This window comes from Dendrobates tinctorius, unplaced genomic scaffold (genome assembly GCF_039654945.1).
Source record: "Dendrobates tinctorius isolate UK_male_01 unplaced genomic scaffold, ASM3965494v1 ptg000034l, whole genome shotgun sequence".
NCBI lineage: Eukaryota > Metazoa > Chordata > Amphibia > Anura > Dendrobatidae > Dendrobates > Dendrobates tinctorius.
Window position 1 is genome coordinate 5,772,051 of NW_027361702.1, and position 26,399 is coordinate 5,798,449.

The 26,399-nt window shown below is 45.6% G+C and overlaps 1 protein-coding gene across 1 annotated transcript in view; it reads left to right on the forward strand.

Annotated features, from left to right (window-relative positions):
• Positions 1–26,089, forward strand: part of LOC141087504 (BTB/POZ domain-containing protein KCTD8-like) — a 177,156-nt gene extending 151,067 nt beyond the window's left edge. The window contains exon 3 of the mRNA XM_073573045.1: positions 24,042–26,089. Within this exon, the coding sequence (XP_073429146.1) occupies positions 24,042–24,508 (467 nt within the window). The 3' untranslated portion in view covers positions 24,509–26,089. The remainder of the gene's footprint in view (positions 1–24,041) is intronic.
• The last annotated feature ends 310 nt before the right edge of the window (positions 26,090–26,399 follow it).

A 26,399-nucleotide genomic window follows, 5' to 3' on the forward strand; every position in this document is an offset into this window, starting at 1 on the left:
GCGGCAAAATCGCAAACAGAATCGCGGTAAAATCGCGGTGAAATCGCGCGGGGGGAAAAAAACGCGCGATTTCTGGGAAGGAGTCCGGTTTTCAGTGTGCGTTTTAAAACGCAACATGGGCACATAGCCTAAATGTCCCGTCAGAGCTGATTCCCTCTCTCCAGCCCTACTCTGTAAATAGGGTGTCTAATTGATTGACAGCTGGATCTTGCCTTTCGAATCCAGAGCAACTGTGCTGAGGTGCAACTGTGGTGATGCTCATTAGATCAAGGGACACATCCCAGTGCAAAAAAAAGGCTGCAAATGACACTTATCCCTGGTACATGCGCTTGTATCATTGACACCTGCAAACTTCTCTGTCTGCACTTGTGGCCACTGATATAAAGAGCATCCCAAAAAAGTTATTACAAGATGTTTTTGCATTATAAGTTCACTTGTTGGTTGGATGGGTAGGAGGGTAAAATTTATGAGAACAATAAAGAGTATTGTTATTGCATTTTTCTGCAAACCTTCCAGATATGCATATGAACATATACATACAGAAATGTATATATACACACCTGGATTAAAAGGGAGTGTTCTATGTAGTAAAGGATGTTGTTATACATAATATGAGAGAACATTGTGTAATATGAGACTGTGCTATGCAAATAAAAGGAAGTGTATTAAGGGTCGGTGCTATATATACAGTTGTGGCCAAAAGTATTGACACCCCTGCAATTCTGTCAGATAATATTCAGTTTCTTCCTGAAAATGATTGCAAACACAAATTCTTTGGTATTATTATCTTCATTTAATTTGTCTTAAAAGGAAAAACACAAAAGAGAATGAAGCAAAAAGCAAAACATTGATTATTTCACACAAAACTCCAAAAATGGGCCAGACAAAAGTATTGGCACCCTCAGCCTAATACTTGGTTGCACAACCTTTAGCCAAAATAACTGCGACCAACCGCTTCCGGTAACCATCAATGAGTTTGTTACAAGGCTCTGCTGGAATTTTAGACCATTTTTCTTTGGCAAACTGCTCCAGGTCCCTGATATTTGAAGGGTGCCTTCTCCAAACTGCCATTTTTAGATCTCTCCACAGGTGTTCTATGGGATTCAGGTCTGGACTCATTGCTAGCCACCTTAGAAGTCTCCAGTGCTTTCTCTCAAACCATTTTCTAGTGCTTTTTGAAGTGTGTTTTGGGTCACTGTCCTGCTGGAAGACCCATGACCTCTGAGGGAGACCCAGCTTTCGCACACTGGCCCCTACATTATGCTGCAAAATTTGTTGGTAGTCTTCAGACTTCATAATGCCATGCACATGGTCAAGCAGTCCAGTGCCAGAGGCAGCAAAGCAACCCAAAACATCAGGGAACCTCTGCCATGTTTGACTGTAGGGACCGTGTTCTTTTCTTTGAATGCCTCTTTTTTCTCCTGTAAACTCTATGTTGATGCCTTTGCCCAAAAAGATCTACTTTTGTCTCATCTGACCAGAGAACATTCTTCCAAAACGTTTTAGGCTTTTTCAGGTAAGTTTTGGCAAACTCCAGCCTGGCTTTTTTATGTCTCAGGGTAAGAAGTGGGGTCTTCCTGGGTCTCCTACCATACAGTCCCTTTTCATTCAGACGCCGACGGATAGTACGGGTTGACACTGTTGTACCCTCGGACTGCAGGGCAGCTTGAACTTGTTTGGATGTTAGTCGAGGTTCTTTATCCAACATCCGCACAATCTTGCGTTGAAATCTCTTGTCAATTTTTCTTTTCCGTCCACATCTAGGGAGGTTAGCCACAGTGCCATGGGCTTTAAACTTCTTGATGACACTGCGCACGGTAGACACAGTAACATTCAGGTCTTTGGAGATGGACTTGTAGCCTTGAGATTGCTCATGCTTCCTCACAATTTGGTTTCTCAAGTCCTCAGACAGTTCTTTTGTCTTCTTTCTTTTCTCCATGCTCAATGTGTTACACACAAGGACACAGGACAGAGGTTGAGTCAACTTTAATCCATGTCAACTGGCTGCAAGTGTGATTTAGTTATTGCCAACCCCTGTTAGGTGCCACAGGTAAGTTACAGGTGCTGTTAATTACACAAATTAGAGAAGCATCACATGATTTTTCGAGCAGTGCCAATACTTTTGTCCACCCTCTTTTTTATGTTTGGTGTGGAATTATATCCAATTTGGCTTTAGGACAATTCTTTTTGTGTTTTTTCATTTAAGACAAATTAAATTAAGATAATAATACCAAAGAATTTGTATTTTCAATCATTTCCAGGAAGAAACTGAGTATTATCTGACATAATTGCAGGGGTGTGAATACTTTTGGCCACAACTGTAATAAGAGAGGATTTTACCACTTAATTGCTTGTATAAATACCTCATCAATTAAGGAAATAAATAAATAATTTTGAAGTGACACAAAATGGATTCAATTAAAATAAATAAATTTATTCAGATTTCATTAAAACAGTTTAAAAAAAAAAAAAAAAGAATAAGCCATAAGCCACTATAGCACACTTGCATTTTGGGGTTTATAATTCATATTAGTATATATTTTCCTTTTTGTGATTCTACCATAAGATGGATGTATATTAATTTAATCATATGTCACTCACATCGTCTTCTGAGAATTCCTGAAATTTCTGTTTTTTTCAGTATCTTTTCTGCGAATATTTAAAAAAAACTGTTTTAATGAAATATGAATACTTTTATTTACTTTAATTGAATCCTTTTTTGTGTGACTTCAAAATTATTTTTTTGTTTTCTTAATTGATGAGATATTTATACAAAAAAATAAGTGGTAAAATTGGCATGTGAAGTAAGTGCAGCCTTTGATTTATGGGCATTTGTGATATTAAGGACCTTTGTATAGATATAATTGGAGAGGACAATATGTAATAAGGAACAGCGCCATACATAATAGGACACTATAAGGTATGGAACTACACATAACAAGAGCATACTCTATATCAGTTTGGGATGGTGCAATACAAAATTAGAAAGGGCAATATGTAATAAGGAATGGTGCTATATATAATATGAGAGGACACTATAAGGTATGGCATGACACATAACAAAGCATAATCTATATATTATATTGACACCTCCCCTTGAGAAAGCTAAGCTCAAAACATGTGCCTGGCCGTGCTGATGGGCTAGTGTCGATCCTCCTTCAAAAGTCAAATGGCGTTCCTTCTCTTCTGAGCCCTGCTATGCCGCCAAACAGTAGTTTTCCTCCACATATGGGTCTACTAAGGAGAAATTGCACTACACATTCATAGGCCCATTTTAAACTGTTAACTTTGTGAAATTGAAAAATATGGGGTGTAGGGATTTGCTCTGGTAGGCAATGGCAGGGACTCAGTAATGAGGCAACACACAGGCTTCGAGTCCAACTTCAGTCGTTTATTGTCACTTTAAGACAGCGGGTTAACAGAAAGTAACGGAAAAACACAAATATACTCCAGCTTGGAGAACCACTGGTCCCAGACTCACCCTTAAATGGGACAGGCTTAACTAAGCATCTGCCAGGTCAGCGACATCCGCCAGGTGCCATTCCCAGGGTTGTTTGGAGTCTTGCTGCTATAGCTCTGCAGCACGTGCAGTCCAGCAACAGATTCGGGCTAACTCCAGCCAAGTTCCTGTATCTTCCACACACACTCACCATGTGCCAAACACCAACCTCCATTACATAGCCCATAACCCCACCCACAGGTGAGGTAGACATCACATGAGCTGATCACGTGACCATGACATCATCGCAGGTCCTTGTCTTTAGGGAAAATCCCGGCCAAACATTAACCTGCTGGGAGAAATGTATCTCCCATCCAGTAAAACACCCTTTGCTGTACCACATACCTCCCTCCTATGTTCAACCCTAAGGGGGTGGACACATGACATACAGTGAACTCTGGACAGGTCATCTGCATTCCCCTGTAGTCTGCCTGCCCAATGTTCTACTGAGAATGTAACATTTTGCAGGGACAGGAGCCACCTGGTGACTCGTGCATTCCTCTCTTCAGCTTGACTCATCCACGTAAGAGGGGAGTGATCTGTCACCAAACGAAACGTTCTCCCCAGTAAATAATAGTGCAATGACTCAAGTGCCCACTTAATGACCAGGCACTCTCTCTCCACAATACTGTACCTGGTTTCAGCTTGGGTAAGCTTCCGGATAAGGAAACTAACAAGATGCTCTTCCCCGTTAACCTCCTGAGACAACATGGCAACAAGCGCTATCTCAGAGGAATCAGTCTGCACAATGAACTCTCTTTTGAAATCGGGGGTGATCAGAACTGGTGTACCACACAGTACCAATTTTAACTTTACAAAGGCCTCCTCTATCTGATCATTCCAGCGGACCATCACAGACTTCCCTTTAAGCAGTTTGTTAGAGGAGCGGACAGGGTTGCAAAGTTGGGAATAAACCGCCTGTAATATCCCACTAAACCTAAAAAGGCTTTTATTTGTTTAGTTGTGAGGGGACGGGGCCAGTTCTGGATTGCCTCCACTTTGCTTACTTGGGGTTTGAGGACTCCTCTCCCAATGACGTAACCCAAGTACCGAGCTTCCTCCAACCCTATGGAACACTTGTGTTGGCAGTTAGCCCTGCTTGTTGCAGAGAATCTATCACTGCCTGTACTTTTGGTAAGTGACTTTCCCAGTCTGTACTGTACACCACAATATCGTCTAGATAGGCTGAGGCATAGCCGCGATGGGGACGGAGAACAATATCCATTAACCGATGGAACATCTCTGGCGCGCCATGCAACCCAAAGGGTAACACCTTATACTGGAACAGCCCCTCGGGTGTTACAAAAGCAGTTTTTTCCCTCGCTGCCTCTGTTAGGGGTACCTGCCAATATTCTTTTGTGAGGTCCAGAGTTGAAAAATACCGTGCCTGCCCAAACCGCTCTATCAGCTCATCAACCCGGGGAATGGGGTAGGTGTCAAACTTTGAAATTTCATTAAGTTTTCTAAAATCATTATAGAACCTTAGAGTCCCATCAGGCTTGGGTATTAGGACTATTGGGCTGGCCCACTCACTTTGGGACTCTTCAATGACCTCTAACTGTAGCATAGTTATTACCTTTTCCGAGATGGCTTGTCGCCGGGCCTCAGGCACCCGATATGGCTTTAATCGGACTTTGTCCTGTGGCTCCGTGACAATGTGATGTTGGATTAGGGAGGTGCATCCAGGGAGCTCCGAAAAAACTGTATTTCGGCTAACAAACTCCCGGACCTTCTGAACCTGTCTAGGAGACAAAGTATCTGCTATTTTGACTACGGAGTGGGTTTCTCCTGACTCGCCCAGAGGTAATGGAGCCTTCTCCACCTGAAATGCAGGCAGCGAACTATCCCCACCAAGGTGGTCTCTATCTTTCCATGGTTTAAGCATATTAACATGGTAAAACTGTTCTGGCTTTCTCCGTTCTGGTTGGTGTACCTTGTAGTCTACTGGCCCCACCTTCTCCATGATCTCATAGGGTCCCTGCCACCTTGCAAGAAATTTGCTATCTACGGTAGGCACAAGTACCAACACCCGATCCCCAGGGCTAAAGGTTCTTACCCGAGCCTCCGGGTTATAGACCTGACTCTGTGACCGTTGTGCACAATTGTTTAACATTTAACAAGCGGCAGAGTTCCTTCATAATTTTTTTACATAAAGGGGGTTCCCTGGTCTGTTAAAATCTCCTGAAGAATTCCCACTTGCGAAAACAAACCCATGAGTTCCTTTGCTATAAGCTTAGCTGATGTGTGGCACAGTGGAATGGCCTCAGGATTCGGGTAGCATACTCTAGAACTACGAGGATGTGTTCGTGTCCCCTTGCTGACTTATTTACAGGCCCATCCAGATCCATTGCCACTCTTTCGAAAGGTACCTCTATAATTGGTAAAGGCACCAAAGGACTCTGAAAGTGAGGTTGGGGACTGGTTACCTGGCACACTGGATAGGAATTACAGTACCGTTTAACTTCTTCATGGACACCTAGCCAGTAAAACCGCTGCAGAATTCGGTCTAGGGTTTTCTTTTGGCCAAAATGCCCACCAAGTACATGCGCATGCGCTAAGTCCATTAACAGCCTACGATATGCCTGAGGTACCAGCAATTGTTCTACCATTTCCCCCCGTATTTTCTTGACTCGATACAACAAATCTTGGTTCAGCTCAAAGCGTGGCAACACTGTAGCTGCCCCAGGTTGTTGGGGTTCCCCATTGACAAATAGTACATTTTCCCTGGCTCGTGCCATAGTAGGGTCTCGGAATTGCGCCGTACCAAAATTGTCACCTTATACATTTAAGTCGGACAATTCAGGTCTCGTCGGCAAGTCTTACACCTCTCCAGCCAATACTTCTATGGGAGAATTCTTCCCCTCCTCCACCGAAGGGAAGGTTACCCCAACAGCCAGCACTTCTTCCTCTGAGCCACCAGGTTCATGCCCTAACTCTGGAGAATGTAACCTGGTTGCCTCTGGTGCCAGCAGTTGCTCAGTGGGTGGGACAACAGTTGGCCAAAGCATAGAAAATAAAGGGAAGTCTCTTCCAAATATCACTTCATAATGCAAATTAATCACAATCCCCACCTCGTGGCACTGCCTTCCCGCTGGAGTGTTTATCACCACTAGTGCGGTAGGATAGTCTTTTAAGTCCCCATGTATGCACAACACCCCAATTTTCCGACCAGTATATTCACTGGTTTGTACCCGGCTGGCTACCAGGGTTACGAGACTCCCTGAGTCCAGTAGGGCCACAGGTGGGGTGCCCTCCACTTCAACCTTACACAAATGTTCCATATGGGGGTCCTTCGGGGTGCCCATTGCACACATCAGTTCGGCATAGTGGGACTGGCGATACCCAAAATTTGTGTCCATGGGCTCAGCCAGGTGGGGGCAATCAGCTCTCACATAACCTGGTTCCTGGCACCGCCAGCAGATTATGGGGCTCCTTTCTTCCCCAGATAAGTCCTGAGCGGCCTTCCTGGTCTCTGTTCATCGAGCCAGGGGTGGGGACTTAGGGAACCTTCCTGTCACCTTACAGGGAGTCACTCCCTGTAGCTCTTTGGTAACCCCATATCTTTCTATGAGGTCTATCATCTGGAGGGCATTAGTAGGGGATGCCTGTCTGACCCATGTTTGGAGGGAGTGGGGCAAAGCCCTCCAAAATTTATCAGTCACTATGCGGTCCAGCATGGCCGTGGGAGACTATACCTCAGGCTGTAGCCACTTTTGTAACAAGTGCACCAGGTCGTAATACTGGGACCGAGCTGGCTTGGAGGAGGTAAACTCCCACTGGTGTACCCGCTGGGCCCGAACTAAAACATTTACCCCAAGACATGCCAGTATCTGTAACAACCCTGCTGGCATCACTGCATGGCCTCCCATCCCCGCTCACCAACTTACTCACTGCTCCAGGTCATGCGGTGATTTCTGTCTGCTGCCAGCTCCATGCGCTGTGCCTCTTGTTTTCCTGCTTGCTCTCCATGTTTCCTGACTGTGTGTATAGGGGGCGGTGCCTGAACTCTGCTTCTTATGCAGTCAGGGTGCAGCGGTCTAATCTGTCCCCGACCAATCACCTGGAGCCCTTTACTATATAGGGTTGTCACACACACTAATCTTTGCCTGTGCAATGTCTATACCCAGTTAGCTCCTTGCTACTGAGGTAGCCAGGCCCTGTCCTTTGTCTTGCCTTCCTTGAGAGGCTTTACTCCTAGGATTTCTAGTACACTCTGAGTGCCCGCCAGGAGGCTTATATCCTGGTCCCTGTCTTGTCCTAGCTTTGTCTGAGTACTTGCCTGGTACTTCTTTGCTCGCCCTCCAGGAGGCAGAATATCCTGGTCCCTGTATCCTTCGGTCCCTGTACCTTGTCTTGTACTGTGCCTCTGTCTGTACTCTGTCTTACCTCTGTCTGTCTGTCAGTCTCCTTGTCTGTGGTTCCTTTCCCTTGTGTGTTTTTCCCTGTGTCCTCCCTGTCTGTCCCTTGCACTCTTGCAAGCTCCGCCTACCTTGCACTCTTGCAAGCCCCGCCTACTCCGCACTCCTGCGGCTCCGCCTACTCTGCACTCCTGCGGCTCTGTCTACTCCGCACTACTGCGGCTCCGCCTACTCCGCACTCCTGCCTTTGTCATATTCCACTCTCTCCTATCCGTACCCGTACCTGCATCTCCTATTTGAACAGGACCCTACCTGTTCCTCCATATTCTATTCCTTCCAGCTAGTACCCGCTCCTGCTGTGTGAACAGGATCCTACCTGTTCCTTCGCACACCACACCAACCTGCTCTGTGTCTCAAGCTGTGCCCGCCTGCCCTGTGTCTCAAGCCGTGCCCGCCTGCCCTGTCTCAAGTTGTGCCCGCTTGCCCTGTGTCTCAGCCTGCTTGTCACTCGCACCTGTCCAGGTGTCCTGTTCCCATGTGAGATCAGCAGCCACAGCCAGATACCACCCTGGAGTGGCACCCAGCAGCTACCTGCCGCACAAGCCTGACCTCATCAACAGAGGTTCCAGTGAAGACCGAGGTAGCTGCCGTAGTCACGCCCCTTCCAGGGTAGTCTGGTTTGTGGCACAGTGGGGCCACAACCCCCGGCTCGTGCCAATCAGCCTAGGCGCGAGCGTGACAGTTTGCACTGGCCATGGTCCCCGCTGAGCCCCATGCGCTCTCAGAGCATGATGAACTTTCTCTCTGCCTGGATGAGCATCTGGAAGAATTTGTTCCGCCTTGCCTGCTTCCGATTGTTGAGACTTCTGAACCCATCATTGTCTCCAATGCCCTATACAATCAGCTCCTGGCTTATGAGAAGCTCGACCCTGCAGATCCTCCAAGGTTCTATGGAAATCCTAAGGAATGCCAAGGGTTCCTGGAGCAGTGCCTGTGGTACATTGAGTGGAATTCAGCCTGTTTCCCCTCTGATTGGGTCAAAGTGGGATATATAATGTCCTACTTAGCAGGAGAAGCTTTGATGTGGATCTGTCCCCTCTGGGAAGCAGGAGATCCTATCATCACAGACCTAGAGGCCTTCCTAGTGGCCTTCCATGAAGTCTTTGGTGTGCCTTGCCCAGCTGCTCCTGCAAAGTCTTCCCTTTCTAGGTCTGAGAGGCGGTCCAGACGGGCGAAACCCATGTGAAAAACGCCACGTTGAACCACGACCGCACGAGACCCACCTGTTCCTCCATCCATCAAGGCAGCTACCCGAGTAAAACCCAAGACGACTGATAAGAGTAGGCTGGTAAGACAACAGCCTGAAACCAGTCGTAAGATGGGCATACAGTATTGCTGCGGTTGTGTGGAACACCCGGACGGCTACTCTCCGAAGGAGCGCCAGCTCCAAAACGTTGGGTCAGTGGGAGAGGCTGCCCTTGGTATGAGTCCCTCCTCCTCACTAAGATCGGTGACTGTTCCTGTGCCTTGTGGGAGCTTTGGCCCTGCAGACATGTTAAAGCTGCAAGCCAGATGGAGTCTCTGTAGGGTCCCTGTTCCACAGCTCCAGAATCCGTTGAAGGCGTTTGGTGATGGTCGTGCCGTACTTATGAACAGTCCAGTGTCGAAGGGACAACTACAGCTCCAAATCGGAGTGTTATATTTGGAGAAGTTTATTTTTCACTTGCTGACCAGTTTGCCCATCGGTCCTTCTGAGCCGGGTACTCTACTGCCCGTTCCAGTCCGAAGACCCAGCATGGTGCCGCACTTGGAGCTACCTAGTCACCAAAATTATCTAGTTCCACTGTTGCAAGGTCAGGTTACAGTGTTGTTACCTTCCCCATCTGTTCTACTGGCTATTGGATGAAGGGGTGCTGATGTCACTGAAGAAAAGGAAGCCGTGGCACCCTCTCCACACACCTCCTGTGACCAGTTCCCAGAAGCATCCCTGTCGCTTGAAAGTTTTTCTCTAGGCCATGGGCAGAAGATGGATCCTGTAAGGATGCCTTCAGATTCCATGTGGCAGGTGGATGAAGACGTTGGAGCAGAAGCTCTTGTACCTCTGCTTTTTACCAACCCAGATAAACAGGTCCAGTTTTCTTCTGATAACGGGCGAAAGATGGGTCCAGTGTGGGTACCCTCAACTTCTAGTTGGCCGGCTAAGGAAGATACTAAGGAGGAGGTCCAATTTACTTGGCATAATGGGCTGAAGTTAGACTCATTAAAAGTGTCTTCAGTTCCCAGGGGGACAGCTGATATAGAGGTCGAGACAGAAGCTTTTAAACCCCTGCTTTCTGCTAACCAGGAGGAAGAGGTCCTAGTCCTCGTATCTTCAGTGTTGGAAGCTGACCTCGCTGGGCACAAAGAGACTTGGCAACCTGAAATCCCTGATGTCACACTTGCCTCATCCTACCCGAGGAGTGCTATGATGGCTCTGACTGTGTGTGCCCCTATCCTTCTACAAGTTATTCTGGCGGGCTTGAAGAAGAGGGGCCGTAAAGGGGGGTACTGTATCAACCCTGCTGGCATCACTGCATGGCCTCCCATCCCCACACACCAACTTACTCACTGCTCCAGGTCATGCTGTGATTTCTGTCTGCTGTCAGTTCCATGCGCAATGCCTCTTGTTTTCCTGCTTGGTCTCCATGTTTCCTGACTGTGTGTATAGGGGGGAGGCGCCTGAACTCTCTGCTTCTTATGCAGTCAGGGTGCAGCAGTCTAATCTGTCCCCGACCAATCACCTGGAGCCCTATACAATATAGGGTCGCCACACCCACTAACCTTTGCCTGTGCAATGTCTATACCCAGTTAGCTCCTTGCTACTGAGGTAGCCAGGCTCTGTCCTTTGTCTTGCCTTCTTTGAGAGGCTTTACTCCTAGCATTTCTAGTACACTGAGTGCCCGCCAGGAGGCTTATATCCTGGTCCCTGTCTTGTCCTAGCTTTGTCTGAGTACTTGCCTGGTACTTCTTTGCTCGCACTCCAGGAGGCAGAATATCCTGGTCCCTGTATTGTTCGGTCCCTGTACCTTGTCTTGTACTGTGCCTCTGTCTGTACTCTGTCTTACCTTTGTCTGTCAGTCTCCTTGTCTGTGGTTCCTTTCCCTGCTGTGACTTTCCCTGTGTCCTCCCTGTCTGTCCCTTGCACTCTTGCAAGCTCCGCCCACCTTGCACTCTTGCAAGCCCCACCTACCTTGTACTCTTGCAAGCCCCGCCTACCTTGCACTCTTGCAAGCTCCACCTACCTTGCACTCTTGCAAGCTCCGCCTACCTTGCACTCCTGCGGTTCCGCCTACTCCGCACTCCTGCTTTTGTCATATTCCACTCTCTCCTATCCGTACCCATACCTGCACCTCCTATTTGAACAGGACCCTACCTGTTCCTCCATATTCCATTCCTTCCAGCCAGTACCTGCTCCTGCTGTGTGAACAGGACCCTACCTGTTCCTTCACACACCACACCTACCTGCCCTGTGTCTCAAGCCGTGCCCGCCTGCCCTGTGTCTCAAGCCGTGCCCGCCTGCCCTGTGTCTCAAGCCATGCCCACCTGCCCTGTGTCTCAAGCCGTGCCCGCCTGCCCTGTGTCTAAAGCCGTGCCTGCCTGCCCTGTGTCTCAAGCCATGCCCGCCTGCCCTGTGTCTCAAGCCGTGCCCGCTTGCCGTGTCTCAGCCTGATTGTCACTCGCCCCTGTCCAGGTGTCCTGTTCCCGAGTGGGATCAGCAGCCACAGCCAGACACCGCCCTGGAGTGGCACCCGGCAGTTACCTGCCGCACAAGCCTGACCTCACCATCAGTGGCTCCAGTGAAGACCGAGATAGCTGCCGTAGTCACGCCCCTTCCAGGGTAGTCTGGTTTGTGGCACAGTGGGGCCACAACCCCTGGCTCATGCCAATCAGCTTAGGTGCAAGCGTGACAGTATCTCACTCTTGACGATCGTGTAGTCCGCCCTTTGCTCAGTGGGTAGGTCCTGATATGCTTTCAACGGTCCTGGGTCCAGAAACTGAGCGATGATTTCTGCCCACTGGTCACAGGGAAGTTTCTCTCTCTCAGCCACTCCTTCGAACATCTCCAGGTATGTCTCAACATTGTCAGACTTCTCCATTTTGGGAACCACTGTTCGAACCGCTTTCTGGACATCATGGATTCCCCGGGAATTTCCTGTTGTCTGCACTGTCGTGATATGCTGTATCAACAGCCGATAGGTTTCCTGCTGCTGCTGACTAAATATCAACTGCTGCTGTGTAGCCTCTTGCTGCTGTCACATGGCCTCCTGCTGCTGCTGCATAGCCTCCATAAGTATTTTTTCTGCGGTCTCCATTTCTGGAAAGTTCTCCACTTGGGTCTGCAGCACTCTTTTCACCCAGGACATAGGCTGGAGTACAGAGCAAAAAATTAGCAAAAAACAGCCCGGCCTCACTGCGTATGCCCGCATTCAAGCCACCAATTGTAGGGATTTGCTCTGGCACGCAATGGCAGGGACGCAGTAATGAGGCAACACACAGGCTTAGAGTCTAATTTCAGTGGTTTAATGTCACTTTAAGACAGCAGGTTAACAGAAAGTAACGGAAAAACACAAATATACTCCAGCTGGGAGAACCACTGGTCTCAGACTCACCCCTTGCATGGGACGGGCTTAACTAAGTGGCTGCCAGGTCAGCGACATCCGCCAGGTGCCATTCCCAGGGTTGTTTGGAGTCTTGCTGCTATAGTCCTGCAGCACCTGCAGTCCAGCAAACAGATTCAGGCTAACTGCAGCCAAGTTCCGGTATCTTCCACACACACTCACCATGTGCCCTACACCTCCAATACATAGCCCATAACCCCTCCCACCGGTGAGGTAGACATCACATGGTCTGATCGCATGACCATGACATGATTGCATGTCCTTGTCTTTAGGGAAAATCCCGGCCAAACATTAACCTGCTGGGAGAAATGTATCTCCCATCCAGTAAAACACCCTTTGCTGTATCACAGGGGCTAAAGCAACTAAAATTTTAATTTTTTTGTATCCACACTGTTTTAATTCTTGTGAAGTACCTAAAGGATTAATAGACTTCATGATTGTGGTTTTGGTGTTTTGCTACCTCATAGCTTGGAATTTCACTGGGGTTTTTTTTTAGAGTGATTACATCAGTTCATGTAAAGAATATGCCTACAATTGTGAACATTTGGCTTTCTTTTTTGTGTGAAACAAACAAACAAATAGGACAAAATAACTGAAAACTTCAGTGTGCATAACTATTCACCCAGGTAAAGTCAGCACTTTCTTAGCTACTGGGATTTTTGCCCATTCCTCAAGGAAAAACTGCTCCAGTTACTTCAAGTTAGATGGTTTCCTCTGTGGTGAACAGCAATCCTCAAGTCTGACCACAGATTCTCAATTGAATTAAGGTCAGTGCTTTGAATAGGCCATCTCTATAGAGTGTATGGCTTATTGTGGTCGTATGGACAAATACTTCTGTCTCTGTTTGAGAAAGCTGCAGCTCCTTTAGTGTTACCTTTGGTCTCTCTGCTGCCTCTCTCATTAATGCACTCCTTACCTGTGCTGAGAGTTTTAACCCCTTAATGTCTATGGCAGGATGTAACTTCCCGCACCAGGACAGACTGTGAATGTCCTGCCTTAGGCTGGTTTCACATTTGCGTTTTTTAGCGCTGGAAAAAAACGCATACCTGCGCATGCGTTTTTTCCCCTATATTTAACATGGGTGCGCATACCTGCGCGCTGGTAAGCGCATGTATGCGATTTTCATGAGCTGCGTTTTTTTGGGGTGTGCGTTGGTATTTTCCAGACGCAGCATGTTGCATTTTTTGGCCCTGCAAAAAAGCGCATGCGCACATATGCGCACGTTTTGCGCTAAAAATGGCCATTATAGCCTATGGATGCGCATATGTGCGCACTGGCATGCTCATGTATGCGTTTTTTTGCATATGCGTTTTTTTTTTTTAACCATGGAATTTAGGGGTTTGGGTTAGAGTTAGGGTTAGTTAAGGGGGTTTAGGGTTAGGGTTATGGTCAGGGTTAGGGTTGGGGTTTGGGTCAGGGTTAGGGTTAAGTATGGTTTGGTTAAGGGTTAGGGTCAGGGTTAGGGTCAGGATTAGGGTTAAGTATGGTTTTGTTAAGGGTTAGGGTCAGGGTTAGGGTTAGGGTTAGGGTCAGGGTTAGGGTTAGGGTTAGGGTTAGGGTTAGGGTCAGGGTTAGGGTCAGGATTAGGGTTAAGTATGGTTTTGTTAAGGATTAGGGTCAGGGTTAGGGTCAGGATTAGGGTTAAGTATGGTTTTGTTAAGGGTTAGGGTCAGGGTTAGGGTTAGGGTTAGGGTTAGGGTCAGGGTTAGGGTTAGGGTCAGGGTTAGGGTTAGGGTCAGGGTTAGGGTTAAGTATGGTTTTGTTAAGGATTAGGGTCAGGGTTAGGGTCAGGATTAGGGTTAAGTATGGTTTTGTTAAGGGTTAGGGTCAGGGTTAGGGTTAGGGTCAGGGTTAGGGTTAGGGTTAGGGTCAGGGTTAGGGTTAGGGTCAGGGTTAGGGTTAGGGTCAGGGTTAGGGTTAAGTATGGTTTTGTTAAGGGTTAGGGTCAGGGTTAGGGTTAGGGTTAGGGTCAGGGTTAGGGTTAGGGTTAGGGTTAGGGTCAGGGTTAGGGTTAGGGTCAGGGTTAGGGTTAGGGTTAGGGTTAGTTAGGGTTTAGGGTTTGGGTTAGGGTTAAGTATGATTTGGTTAAGGGTTAGGGTCAGGGTTAGGGTTAGGGTTAGGGTCAGGGTTAGGGTTAGGGTTAGGGTCAGGGTTAGGGTTAGGGTTAGGGTCAGGGTTAGGGTTAGTAAAGTCATGGTTTGGGTAGTGTGAGGGGCCACCTAAAAATGTTGGAAAAAAACGCAAACGCGGTAAAAACGCACTAAAAACGCATACAAACGCATAAAAACGCTGCGTTTTTTTAATGCATGCTCACAAAAATGCTTGAAAAAAACGCAGCAGTTGTATGCTTATGTATGCGTTTTTTCAATGCGTTTTTTCGCGGGAAAAACGCGCTGCAAAAAAAAGCAAGTGTGAAACTAGCCTTAGAACTGTCACTGCCTGTAAACACACAGTTTCAGTTCAGTCTGGAGCTGAGAGGCATAGCAAGGGGGGAAGGGACCTAGTTAACCCCATCAGTGAACGCCGTAAAATAAAAACACAAAAAAGTAGCAAATTATACTTTTTCCAAGCGGTATCATCATAGCGCTTGGAAAAAGTGCAATAACACGCGATCAAAAAGACGGATATAAATAAACATGGTACTGCTGAAAACGTCATCTTGTCCCACAAAAAACAAGCCGCCATACAGCTCCAGTAGCTGAAAAACAATAAAAAGGTATAGCTCGGAGAATAAAGTGATGCAAAAATAATTATTTTTTCTATAAAAGCTTTTATTGTGTAAAAAACACCAAAACATAAAAAAAATATAAATGAGGTATCGCTGTAATCGTATAAGGCCGGGGTCATACTAACCGACACAAAATACGGTCCCTAGTTTACAGGCGTAGTACGGATGAATGACCCCTAAATAGTGATGTCATCTGTAAGCAAGGTGTGGTCGCATATTTTGCGCATGTAAGCATCCGTATGTAATCCGTATGCCATCCGTATGCTGAGATTTTCTCGCTGGCTTGCAAAATGGACATATAGTGGAGCCCTATGACAGGTTTTATAACACAAATGAAAGAATAGATATAGACACATAGAATACATATATGTATATATATATATATACATGTCATTGAGACACACACATATATATATATTTCACAGAGTTCTGACATAGCAGAATAGCCGCTAATTAAATTGCCAACTTTTGTCAAATCATTCCCCAACCTGACATGAAATTACACATGGTTTATATTCAGTAAAGCATTTCATTTCATGTTTTTTTATATGTCCTTGACTAATAATTAGATGCGGGTTTGTGTGCAAAATTTGGGAGTTGTAGTTGTTATTTTAAGGGGTTAATTCGTTGATAAAAAAATGCGTGGGCTTCCCATTGCCCTATAGTGGTGGCGAATGGGTTAATCTAACAAAGGGTTAATGTCACCGTACAATCGAATGGTGACATTAACCCTTTGTTAGATTAACCCAATCGCCACCACTATAGGGCAATGGGAAGCCCACGCATTTTTTATCAACGAATTAACCCCTTAAAATAACAACTACAACTCCCAAATTTTGCACACACGCCCTCATCTAATTATTAGTCAGGGACATATAAAAAAACATGAAATTAAATGCTTTACTGAATGTAAACCATGTGTCATTTCATGTCGGGTTGGGGAATGATTTGACAAAAGTCGGCAATTGAATTAGCGGCTATTCTGCTATGTCAGAACTCTGTGAAATATAAATATATATATATGTTTGTCACAATGACATGTATGTATATATATATATATATATATTTGTATTCTTTGTGTATATATCTATTCTTTCGTTTCTTTACTAAACCTGTCAGTGTGAGTTTACTGTATAGCACACTGAATTGCCGGCTTTTCTAAAAGACACCGGGTGCGTATTTCTCGCAAGTCACATGTGTGGTCCGTGTGTAATCCGTATTTTTTGCGCACCCATAGACTTGCATTGGCGTACTACGGGCGTAGTACACTGACAATCGCAGCATGCTGCGATTGGCACGGACCGTAGAATACGCCTGAGAAATATACGGCTGTTGGGAGCAAACCCATAGAGAATAATTTGTCCGTGTGTAATGCGTGCTTTTAACGCCTCTCACTCGTCCGTATTCCTCGCCAGTGTGACCCCGGTTTATAGCTGCCATACTAATTTTACCACACGCGGAACGGAGAAAAAAAAAATCAGTTCCTGAATTGCTAGTTTTTGTTCATTCTGCCTCCACAAAAATCGGAATAGAAAGTGATCAAAAAATGTTATGTGCCCGAAAATGGTACCAGTAAAAACGGCAGCTCGTCCCGCAAAAAGCAAGCCCACACATGACTCTCTTGGCCAGAATACGGAAAAATTATAGCTCTCAAGATACGGCGATGCAAAAATTTCTTACAAAAAATTCTTCAAAAAAAAAGGCGTCTTTTAGTGTGTGACAGAAGCTAAACACGAAAAAAGTATAAAAATCTGGTATCGCTGTAATCGCACCGACCCGAGGAATAAAGCCGTCTCATCACTAATACCGCTTGAGGAACGGCGTAAAAAAATAATACCAATTCTTCACCTTTTGTGGATTTGTGTATTCTGCCTCCCAAGGATCGTAGTAAGGCGATCACAGTGGTGTACCCCCACATATGGGGTATCAGCGTACTCAGGACAAATTGCACAACAACTTTTGGGGTCCAATTTCTCCTGATACCCTTGCGAAAATAAAAATTTGGGGGCAAAAATATCATTTTTGTGGAAAAAAATATGATTTTTTTATTTTCACGACTCTATGTTATAAACTTCTGTGAAGCACTTGGGGGATCAAGTGCTCACCACACATCTAGATAAGCTCCTTGAGGGGGGTCTAGTTTCAAAAATGGTGTCACTTGTGGGGGGTTTCCACATCAGGGTCTCTCCAAACGTGACATGGCGTCCGATCTCAATTCCAGCCAATTTGACATTCAAAATCTAAAATGATGCTCCTTCCCTACTGAGCACTGCCATGCACCTAAAGATTGGTCTGCCTCCACACATGGGGTATCGGTGTACTCAGGAGAAATTGCAGAACAAATATTGTGATTCATTTTCTCCTGAAACGCTTGACAAAATGAAAAAAAATAGTGTCCAAAGAAAAATTTTGGGGAAAAAAAGTTAAATGTTCATTTTTTCCTTCCACATTGCTTCAATTCTTGTGAAGTACCTAAAGGGTTAATAAACTTCTTGAATGTGGTTTTGAACACCTTAAGGAGTGCAGTTTTTAGAATGGTGTCACTTTTGGGTATTTTCTGTCATATTGACTTTACATCAGCACAATTTTGGAACCATTTCTCATTTTTACAACAAAATTTACAAAACCATTTTTGAGGGAAAAATGGTTTTGTAAATTTTGTTGTAAAAATGAGAAATGGTTCCAAAATTGTGCTGATGTAAAGTAGACATGTGGGAAATATTAACTATTTTGTGTGACATATCTCTCTGATTTAAGGGCACAAAAATTAAAAGTTTGAAAATTGCAAAATTTTAACATTTTTTGCAATATTTCAGTTTTTTTCATAAATAAATGCAAGTCATATCGAAGAAATTTTACCACCAACATGAAGTACAATATGTCATGGAAAAACATTGTCAGAATCAGCGGGATCCGTTGAAGCATTCCAGAGTTATAAGAACATAAAATGACAGTGGTCTGATTTCAAAATTAAGGCCTGGTCATTAACATACAAAGTGGCTTGGTTGTTAAGGGGTCAAAGGGAGTCCTCTATTGGCAGGTTCATTATGGTCCCATGTTCTTTAAATTTGATAATGAGTTTGATGGTGGTTAGGGGGTTCATCAGAGATTGATATACTGTATTTTTATAACCTTAGGCTGTGTGCACACACTGCGGAATCTGATGCGGATTGATCCGCGCAGATTTTCAAAATCCGCAGATAAATCTTTCGACCTGCGGTTCATCTGTGGATTATCCTGCGGTTTTGCCCTGCGGTTTTACCATCTCCACAATGGAGGAGATGGTAAACCGCTGCGGAATCTGCAGAAAGAATTGACATGTCAATTCTTTCTGCGGTTTAGAAACCGCAGAAAATCCGCGCAGCAAATTCCGTAGCATCTGCACTGCGGTTTCCATTTCCCATAGGGAATAATGGTACTGTACGCTGCGGATCCGCAGGGCCAAATCCACTGCGGAACCGCAACAGAATCCGCAGCGTGTGCACACACCCCAACCCTGACTTGTACTTCTCAACACCTTTGTCCCTGACTTGTTTGGAGATCTCCTTAGTCTTCATGGTGGTGTTTTGAGATCTCCTTGTTCTTCATTGTGTTGTTTGGAGATTTCCTTGGTCTCTATGGTGTTGTTTGGCAATATTCTTGGTCTTTGTGGTATTGCTCAGTTAGTGGTGCCTCTTGTAAATGGTGTTGCAGCCTCTATGGCATTTCAGAAAAGGCAAATTGTATATACTGACAGTCATGTGACACTTGGGGTACCGTTACACCTAGCGAAGCACCAGCGATCCCGACCAGCGATATGACGCAGTCAGGATCACTGGTGCATCGCTAGGTGGTCGCTAGTGAGCTGCCACACAGGCAGATCTCACCAGCGACATCGCTGGGGATGGGGATCGCTACTTACCTGTCAGACGCGGCAATCCTGCGTCCTCCCGCCGGCTCCATGCATCACTCGTCGTCACAGCAGGAAGCGCCGCAGGAAGTGGCCGACGAGAAATGGTCCAGCAGCTTCTTGCGCGATCAGCGATAACCAGCGGGGGAGCCAGTCGGAGGTAAGTATCACATGCAGCGATATCGTAACGGGGGCTTTAGATTGCACACAGGTAGACTGCCTGTAACTAAGCATGGGACATATGAAGGGAATTCTTTGCACTAGAAATTTTTAGGGGCATAAAAGTAAGAGGGGTGAATACATATTCTTAGTTATTTGAACCCATACATTTAATTCATGCACGCAGTTTTCTCACTTCACTTCACCAATTTAGTGCTGGTGTATCACACACAAATCGGATTACAAAAATATTTACACAGGTTGTAATGTAAGAAAATAGGTAAAATGCCAAGGGAGGGGATGAATACTTTTGTAAGCCACTGTAGTCCCTTTAAAGTCACTTCAATTGGAATGTGGTCGCTAAAAAATGGGATTTGTAAATTTTGTTGCAAAAGTGAAAAAATGCTGATAAACTTTTAACCTTTGTAAAATTTATTCTGATGTAAAGTAGGCATGTGGTAAATGTTATTTATTAACTATTTTGTGTAGTAAAACTGTCTCATTTAAGAGCAAACAAATTTAAATTTTTTGTCATTTTTTTCATATTTCAAAAAAAGACCCAAATCATAATGACCTGAATTTACTATTACAAGAATTACAATTGTGGCGCCCTTGATGGTTCAGTCGCCACAGAGGTACTGCACCTCCTCCTGAGGTGTGGTACCCCACCATTCAGGTAAGGTGGAGACACCTGACCACACTCCAACACCTGCATCCCACACAACATAGTAGTGTAGCAAAGCACCTTTGGTGGCTCCCTGCTTGGAACACGAAGAGTGCTGGGAGGTGGGTGGAGCTTAGTCTGCACAAGACAGCTGGAGCTCATTAGGACTAGGTCAGTCTGACTAGGTCAGTCAGTGAGAGAAGATCCCCTGAGTGGGATGGATGAAGGAAGTGCTGCAGCGGACTTCAGTGACCTGAGTCTGCTGGCCGAGGAAAGAGATATACAGAAAGCCTAATTCTCCGTAAAAAAGATTGATTTGTATGGAACGTGAGGAGAGGAAGTGAACTAAGGATTAGGGTTAGAGCAGAGCCCTTCCTCAAGTTCTTAGCGCATGGCCGGGGTCCGGTCCCCGAGGTTGTATGGATACTAATGGTCCTGCGACAGACACTGGAGGAATAGAAGTTGTCACCACTTTATTCCCACACAAGACTTGGGGGCACAACAGCAACGAGAGTGAGCCAGGACTTAGTAGCAAGGAGTCCCCGAAGCAGGCTACAGCTGTCTGCCGTACAAGTAGAGTTCTAAGAACATCTGAAAGGAGGAACTCCAGTGTAACTCAGTACTGTGAGTACTTCAAATAGGCGCTAGAAGGGAGATGTTCAGAAAAGGCACATATGTTAGCGGAGTGTTGGAACGGAGTACTTCATCTTGCCTGGAGGTTGGCTGGAGGACACAGCACCGAGGCAGGCACCTGTGTGCACAACAGACTGTGAGTAAAGCTTTGGAACTACATGCCCTGGTGTCCTACACTTATTCCTGCGCCAACACACTCGGCACTGCTGCATCGCTGTGTCTGACACTGCGCCATCTATGTTTCCTCCCTATCTCTTCACCTACACTGCCCTTTGACTACTGCCCTACCCAGGGCTGCCACTAGGAATTTTGGGGCTCCATACTGGCAAAATTTTTGGGGCCCCCTTTAGACTCCGCCCAGGCCCCACCCCAGCCCCGCCTCCACTCCTCCAACTGTCCACAGTCCCTCCGCTCTCTTGGAAAAACTCCACTTCTCACCAATCACACATTAACAGCTCCCATCGCCGGATCACAAATATAGCCAGCAGCTCTTGCTTTGGCCAAAAGATTTTTTAAGCCGCCATCACAACACTGTAGACTATTTTGGCTGAGCCCTACTCTACTGTAACCTATTAAATATTTGTTAAAATATGCAATACAATTTAGGTACAGTATATTTTTATTTATTTTTCAATTTTTAAAATGAACAATAATATCACATACAAGGGACAAATACCATCGCACCGTGACCAGACCAAATATTACCACCACAAAGTGACCTATAATACCACATACAAGGAACAAATACCACCACACCATGACCAGACCACATATTACTACCATAGTGACCGAATAATATCACATACAAGGAACAAATACCACCGCACCATGACCAGACCACATATTACCACCACAAAGTGACCAAATAATAGCACATACAAGGGACAAATACCACAACACCATGTCCAGACCACATATTAAGACCACGCAGTGACTGAATACTACAATGCTGATCAGTAATAAAAAAACACAATACCATCACCATATGTGCCATTATACACAGGAGATCTGTACTTTCTGTAGTATGCAGTGTCTGTGTACAGGTAATACAGTGATCAATGACATTATACACAGGAGCTCTGTATATAATGTACAGGTAATACAGTGATCACTGGTGACATTATACACAGGACCTCTGTATATAGTATACAGTATATAGTGTCAGTGTATAGGTAACACACTAACTCACCAGTGATGTATCCAGGTGAATCCTTCATCTTTGCTTTTCATCTTTCATCAAGCACAGACCGCCATCACGTCTTCCAGCCAGGACTCGTCTCTGCAGGAAATAGCACAGTTATCTAGAGCTCCCCTTGCAAAACACATTACTTATTTTTTTCTCAGCTTCCACATTACATCACATGAAGAAAAAAAGGCGACATAGTGTCACTCTACACAGTAACAGGAGCATCCCCCTTTTAAAACAGTATACTCAAAAAATAAAATAAAGACATCACTGCAGTAATAATATCCCTTCATTAACCCCTATGGTAATAATATTCCCCATCCTGGCTCCCGTGTGTCTCATTCCTGGCTTTAGCCATATGTTCCTCCCATCCCGCCCTCATGAGTATCTGTTGCGCCCCACATGATTTCCCCATCTGTCTCCATCGTATCCATCTTGCCCCATGATCCTGCACCCTTCCTGTGTCTTACTGCCACATTCTGCCCCAGTGCCTCACTTTCTGCCACCTCCTGTGTCTCACTGTCACATTCTGCCCCGTGTCCATTCTGCCCCCTCCTTTGTCTCACTGTCACATTCTGCCCCCATCATGTCTTGCATTCTGCCCCCATCGTGTCCAGCATTCTGCCCCAATCATGTCCAGCATTCTGCCCCCATCATGTCCAGCATTCTGCCCCCATCATGTCCAGCAATCTGCCCCCATCATGTCCAGCAATCTGCCCCCATCATGTCCAGGAATCTGCCACATCATGTCCAGCATTCTGCCCCATCATGTCCAGCATTCTGCCCCATCATGTCCAGCATCCTGCCCCATCATCTCCAGCAATCTGCCCCATCATGTCCAGCAATCTGCCCCATCATGTCCAGCAATCTGCCCCATCATGTCCAGCATTCTGCCCCATCATGTCCAGCATTCTTCCCCATCATGTCCAGCACTCTGCCCCATCATGTCCAGCATTCTGCCCCCATCATGTCCAGCATTCTGCCCCCATCATGTCCAGCATTCTGCCCCCATCATGTCTGCAATCTGCCCCCATCATGTCTGCAATCTGCCCCCACCATGTCTGCATTCTGCCCCCATCATGTCCAGCATTCTGCCCCCATCATGTCCAGCATTCTGCCCCCATTATGTCCAGCATTCTGCCCCCATTATGTCCAGCATTCTGCCCCATTATGTCCAGCATTCTGCCCCAGTCCAACATTCTGCCTCAGTCTCCAGCATTCTGCCCCATGTCCAGCATTCTGTCCAAGGGCCCCCCGTGTCGTCGCTGTCAAAAAAAAAAAAAAAAAAAAGTTCTAATAATTACCTGGCCGCGCTCCAGCGACGGGCAATGCTCGCGCTCCCTCCATGCTGCAGCGCGGCGCGCGCTCTGCCGGGAGCTGACACTGACATCAGAAGTCGGCGAGGTGCGCGCTGCGGCTGACGTCAGCTGCCAGCCTCCGATTGGCTGGCGGCTGCCATGGCTGTTAACTATTGATGTGTGGGCCGCTGGGCCCACATATCAATAGCGTTATCTGCCGCAGTGCCGAGGGCCCGGTTTAGCTGGCGGTAGTGGCCCGGTGAGCAGAGGAGACCGGGCCCGATGCGGGCCCCCTCTGCCCACTGGGCCCCATACGCCAGTCAGGGCAATAATGTCCTGATGGCGGCCCTGGTCCTACCTGTGGAGGGCCACAACATCATTGCTGCACCACACCATCTGTCCCAGAGGATCTGTCTGCAGCGTAGGCTTAACATCTTCATTGCCGAACACCACAGGTGGCATCACGAATCATTCACTAATAAACTTTAATCATCATCATCCACACGCTCAACACTCCCCTTTTACAATGGACGCCCAGGGCCACCGACCGGGTCACAGCTACCGTGACAAATCCCATTGAAACCAACGGGCCCGGTACCGAGTACCCTACTGCACTGGGTGCGAGGGCGATCCACAATGTGTCACAAAAAAGAGTCTCAGAATCACTGGGATATAATGACATATTCCAGAGTTGTTACCAAATGAAGTGACACTGGTCAGAATTGAAAAATGTGGCTTGGTAAGGAAGGTGAAAATGGGGTGAACAGGCTATGTGAGATTAACGGTGTCTTGAATAAACAACTATCCAAGGAATACACAAGAAATGTTAAAAAGGCCTACAACATGTGCTCTTTTTCTGTTTTCTTGTGTGATTCTCTAATAATTTTTTGAAATATTCAACATTGGTATATAGAAAGAATAGATTTCTAGAAATAAATGTAGTTATCATGTTTCTTTTGTTACCAACAGGTACTGATGAAAAAGAAGAGAAGATGGACACAGTAACACCACTACAAGCAAAAAATCATGAACCCGATAGTGGGAATGAGCTTTCCAGCTCCAGCCTAGATAGCCATGATTCTGCTTCCGCGAGTACCGAGCTCCCAAGTGAAAGCAATATTCCAAAGACAGATGACTTTTCTGTGTCCCACGATGAAAGTCCATCACCCACCATCACACTAGAGTTGTCCAATTCTCTGAAAGAGCATGACCAAAGCAAGACCTCAGGATCAAGAAGAAACAGTATGCAGGATGTGGCAAAGGAGAATGGTGTGAAGAGTTGTGAAGACCCACTGGCACATAGCGAGGAAAGGAAATCTCTGGAAGTTGAATTAATTAAATGTATTGAGGAATTTCGAAAAATTAGAATCCCAGTAGTGTTTCCCAACAAGAAAAGAAACTGGCAGAATGAACTTCTCAGGAAATATGAGCTGTAAGAATGAAAAATAGCAATGCAGAAGCTCTATAACAAAATCACCAGGACTCTCACAAGGGATCTGGACCCACAGCTAAATGCAATGCATCCTTAAGATAAACAAGATTTGGTGATTAAGAGAGTTTTGTGGCTCTATCACACAGCAGAATCGTTTTCTGACAAAAAGGGTTCTGTCTGATGCCGTATGTACAGGGATGTTAACTTCTAGAAGAAAAGTGCCATGTGCATACTGCATTGATTAGAACATGGCAAGATTTGTCTTTCTAATTACGGTGAAAATTGTAGCTTTTTTGCTGTTTCTTTTTTAAACCAGACGCATAATAAAAAAGCCATATATATGCTTAAGAGGCTCCTGCAGGTTAATGGGGCTATCTGCCACTTTCATAACAATCACCTATCAATATGACGTGGGGCAGCCTAGCTGTCAATTACTCAATTACTGACTGCAGCATCTAAAAGACAGTATATCAGAAAGTACTGGTGGGCCCCCACAACATCATCATGGGGAGCCAATGGAGTGCCATGATAGTCCATGGTTGATGGGGGGCTGGGAAAGGCCACTGTTGTTTCCATCTTGGTGTTATTGTGAAACCTGGTCAAGGATTGGGATTCATCAGAGACTGTTATGTTCACTAAAACACTGCAATACCGGGGTACTGCACTGTATAAAATTAACAATTCAGTTTACTGTGCAGGGCCTGGAGTAAGGAGTACATTTTACAGAATGCAAACCACCTAAAGAATATTAAAATAAAGTGAAAATAGTTGCATCTGTGGATAATGTTGGATTCAACCAAGTTCTCATTCAGATATCCATTTCTCACATACCTGTTCTATCTGTCCTCATTAAAGTCTATGGTGCATGCCATTATTTTTTGGCCGTGGGTCCACACAAAAAAATCACAAAGTCATGATTGTTTTTGATCTGATAAAAATGATCCACATACATAAGTGTATGGGTCAGAGAAACTCATGTACATCTCATGGTTGGCATCAGTGTGCAGTCCATGAGAAACATTGTAATTTATTTACTTTTCCCATACATGAAAGTCACTGAAGAAACTGATGGTAAAAATGGACACATGGACTAAACACAGTGATCCAAAGCAACAGTCTATGCTTTTACATATGAGAAAATACACAAATGTCTGAATGAGGCCTTAGTGTAAGCAGAAGATAAGCAATGCAGATGATCACTATAAAATGGGGCTATAGCTGTAGTTAGTAAATGGGAAGAGAAAACAGAAGCTGCCAAGAAGGATCACATTAATGTACAATGATGGATACCAAATAAACAGCAGAAAAACTAGCAACTTTGAAAGAGAAAATTTACAGGTAATTTGAACAACTCCCTATCCTACCTGGAATGAACATTTACTAGCTCTGTTAATGAATAGGAAGGGGGATCATGTTGTTTTTTATTTAAGAAGCCATTGACCCTCAAAAAATATAACAATTAGCAAAACAATAAACAATTTAATGTGGCAGATATATGAGAGGGTGGACCGGAGCTCTGTCCACCTCAAGAAGACGTCGTGCCCAGTGTGTTAATTGCTAAATGTTGTTTTTGTGTGATGACAGTGTTTGCATATATTATATATAAAAGTGTATTTTACCCTTATGACCATTGTGTGTCAGGTTCCTGGAGGGTTAACCTCAAAGCAGTCCTCAGGAAGGGATGGAGCACAACACCTTCAAACGGGCTCAAAAGCAGCCAAAACATATCAAATTAGGGGCAGACACCAGGAAAGAGGCCTCAATTCACCCACATTACAAATTTTAGAATGGCACGGCAGCAATCAGCCATGCATGAGGTTTCATGGTCTGGGTCAGCATTTATAGCTTTGAATTCAACATCAAACAAAGTCAAGGTGGGTGAGGGATCGGTGTAG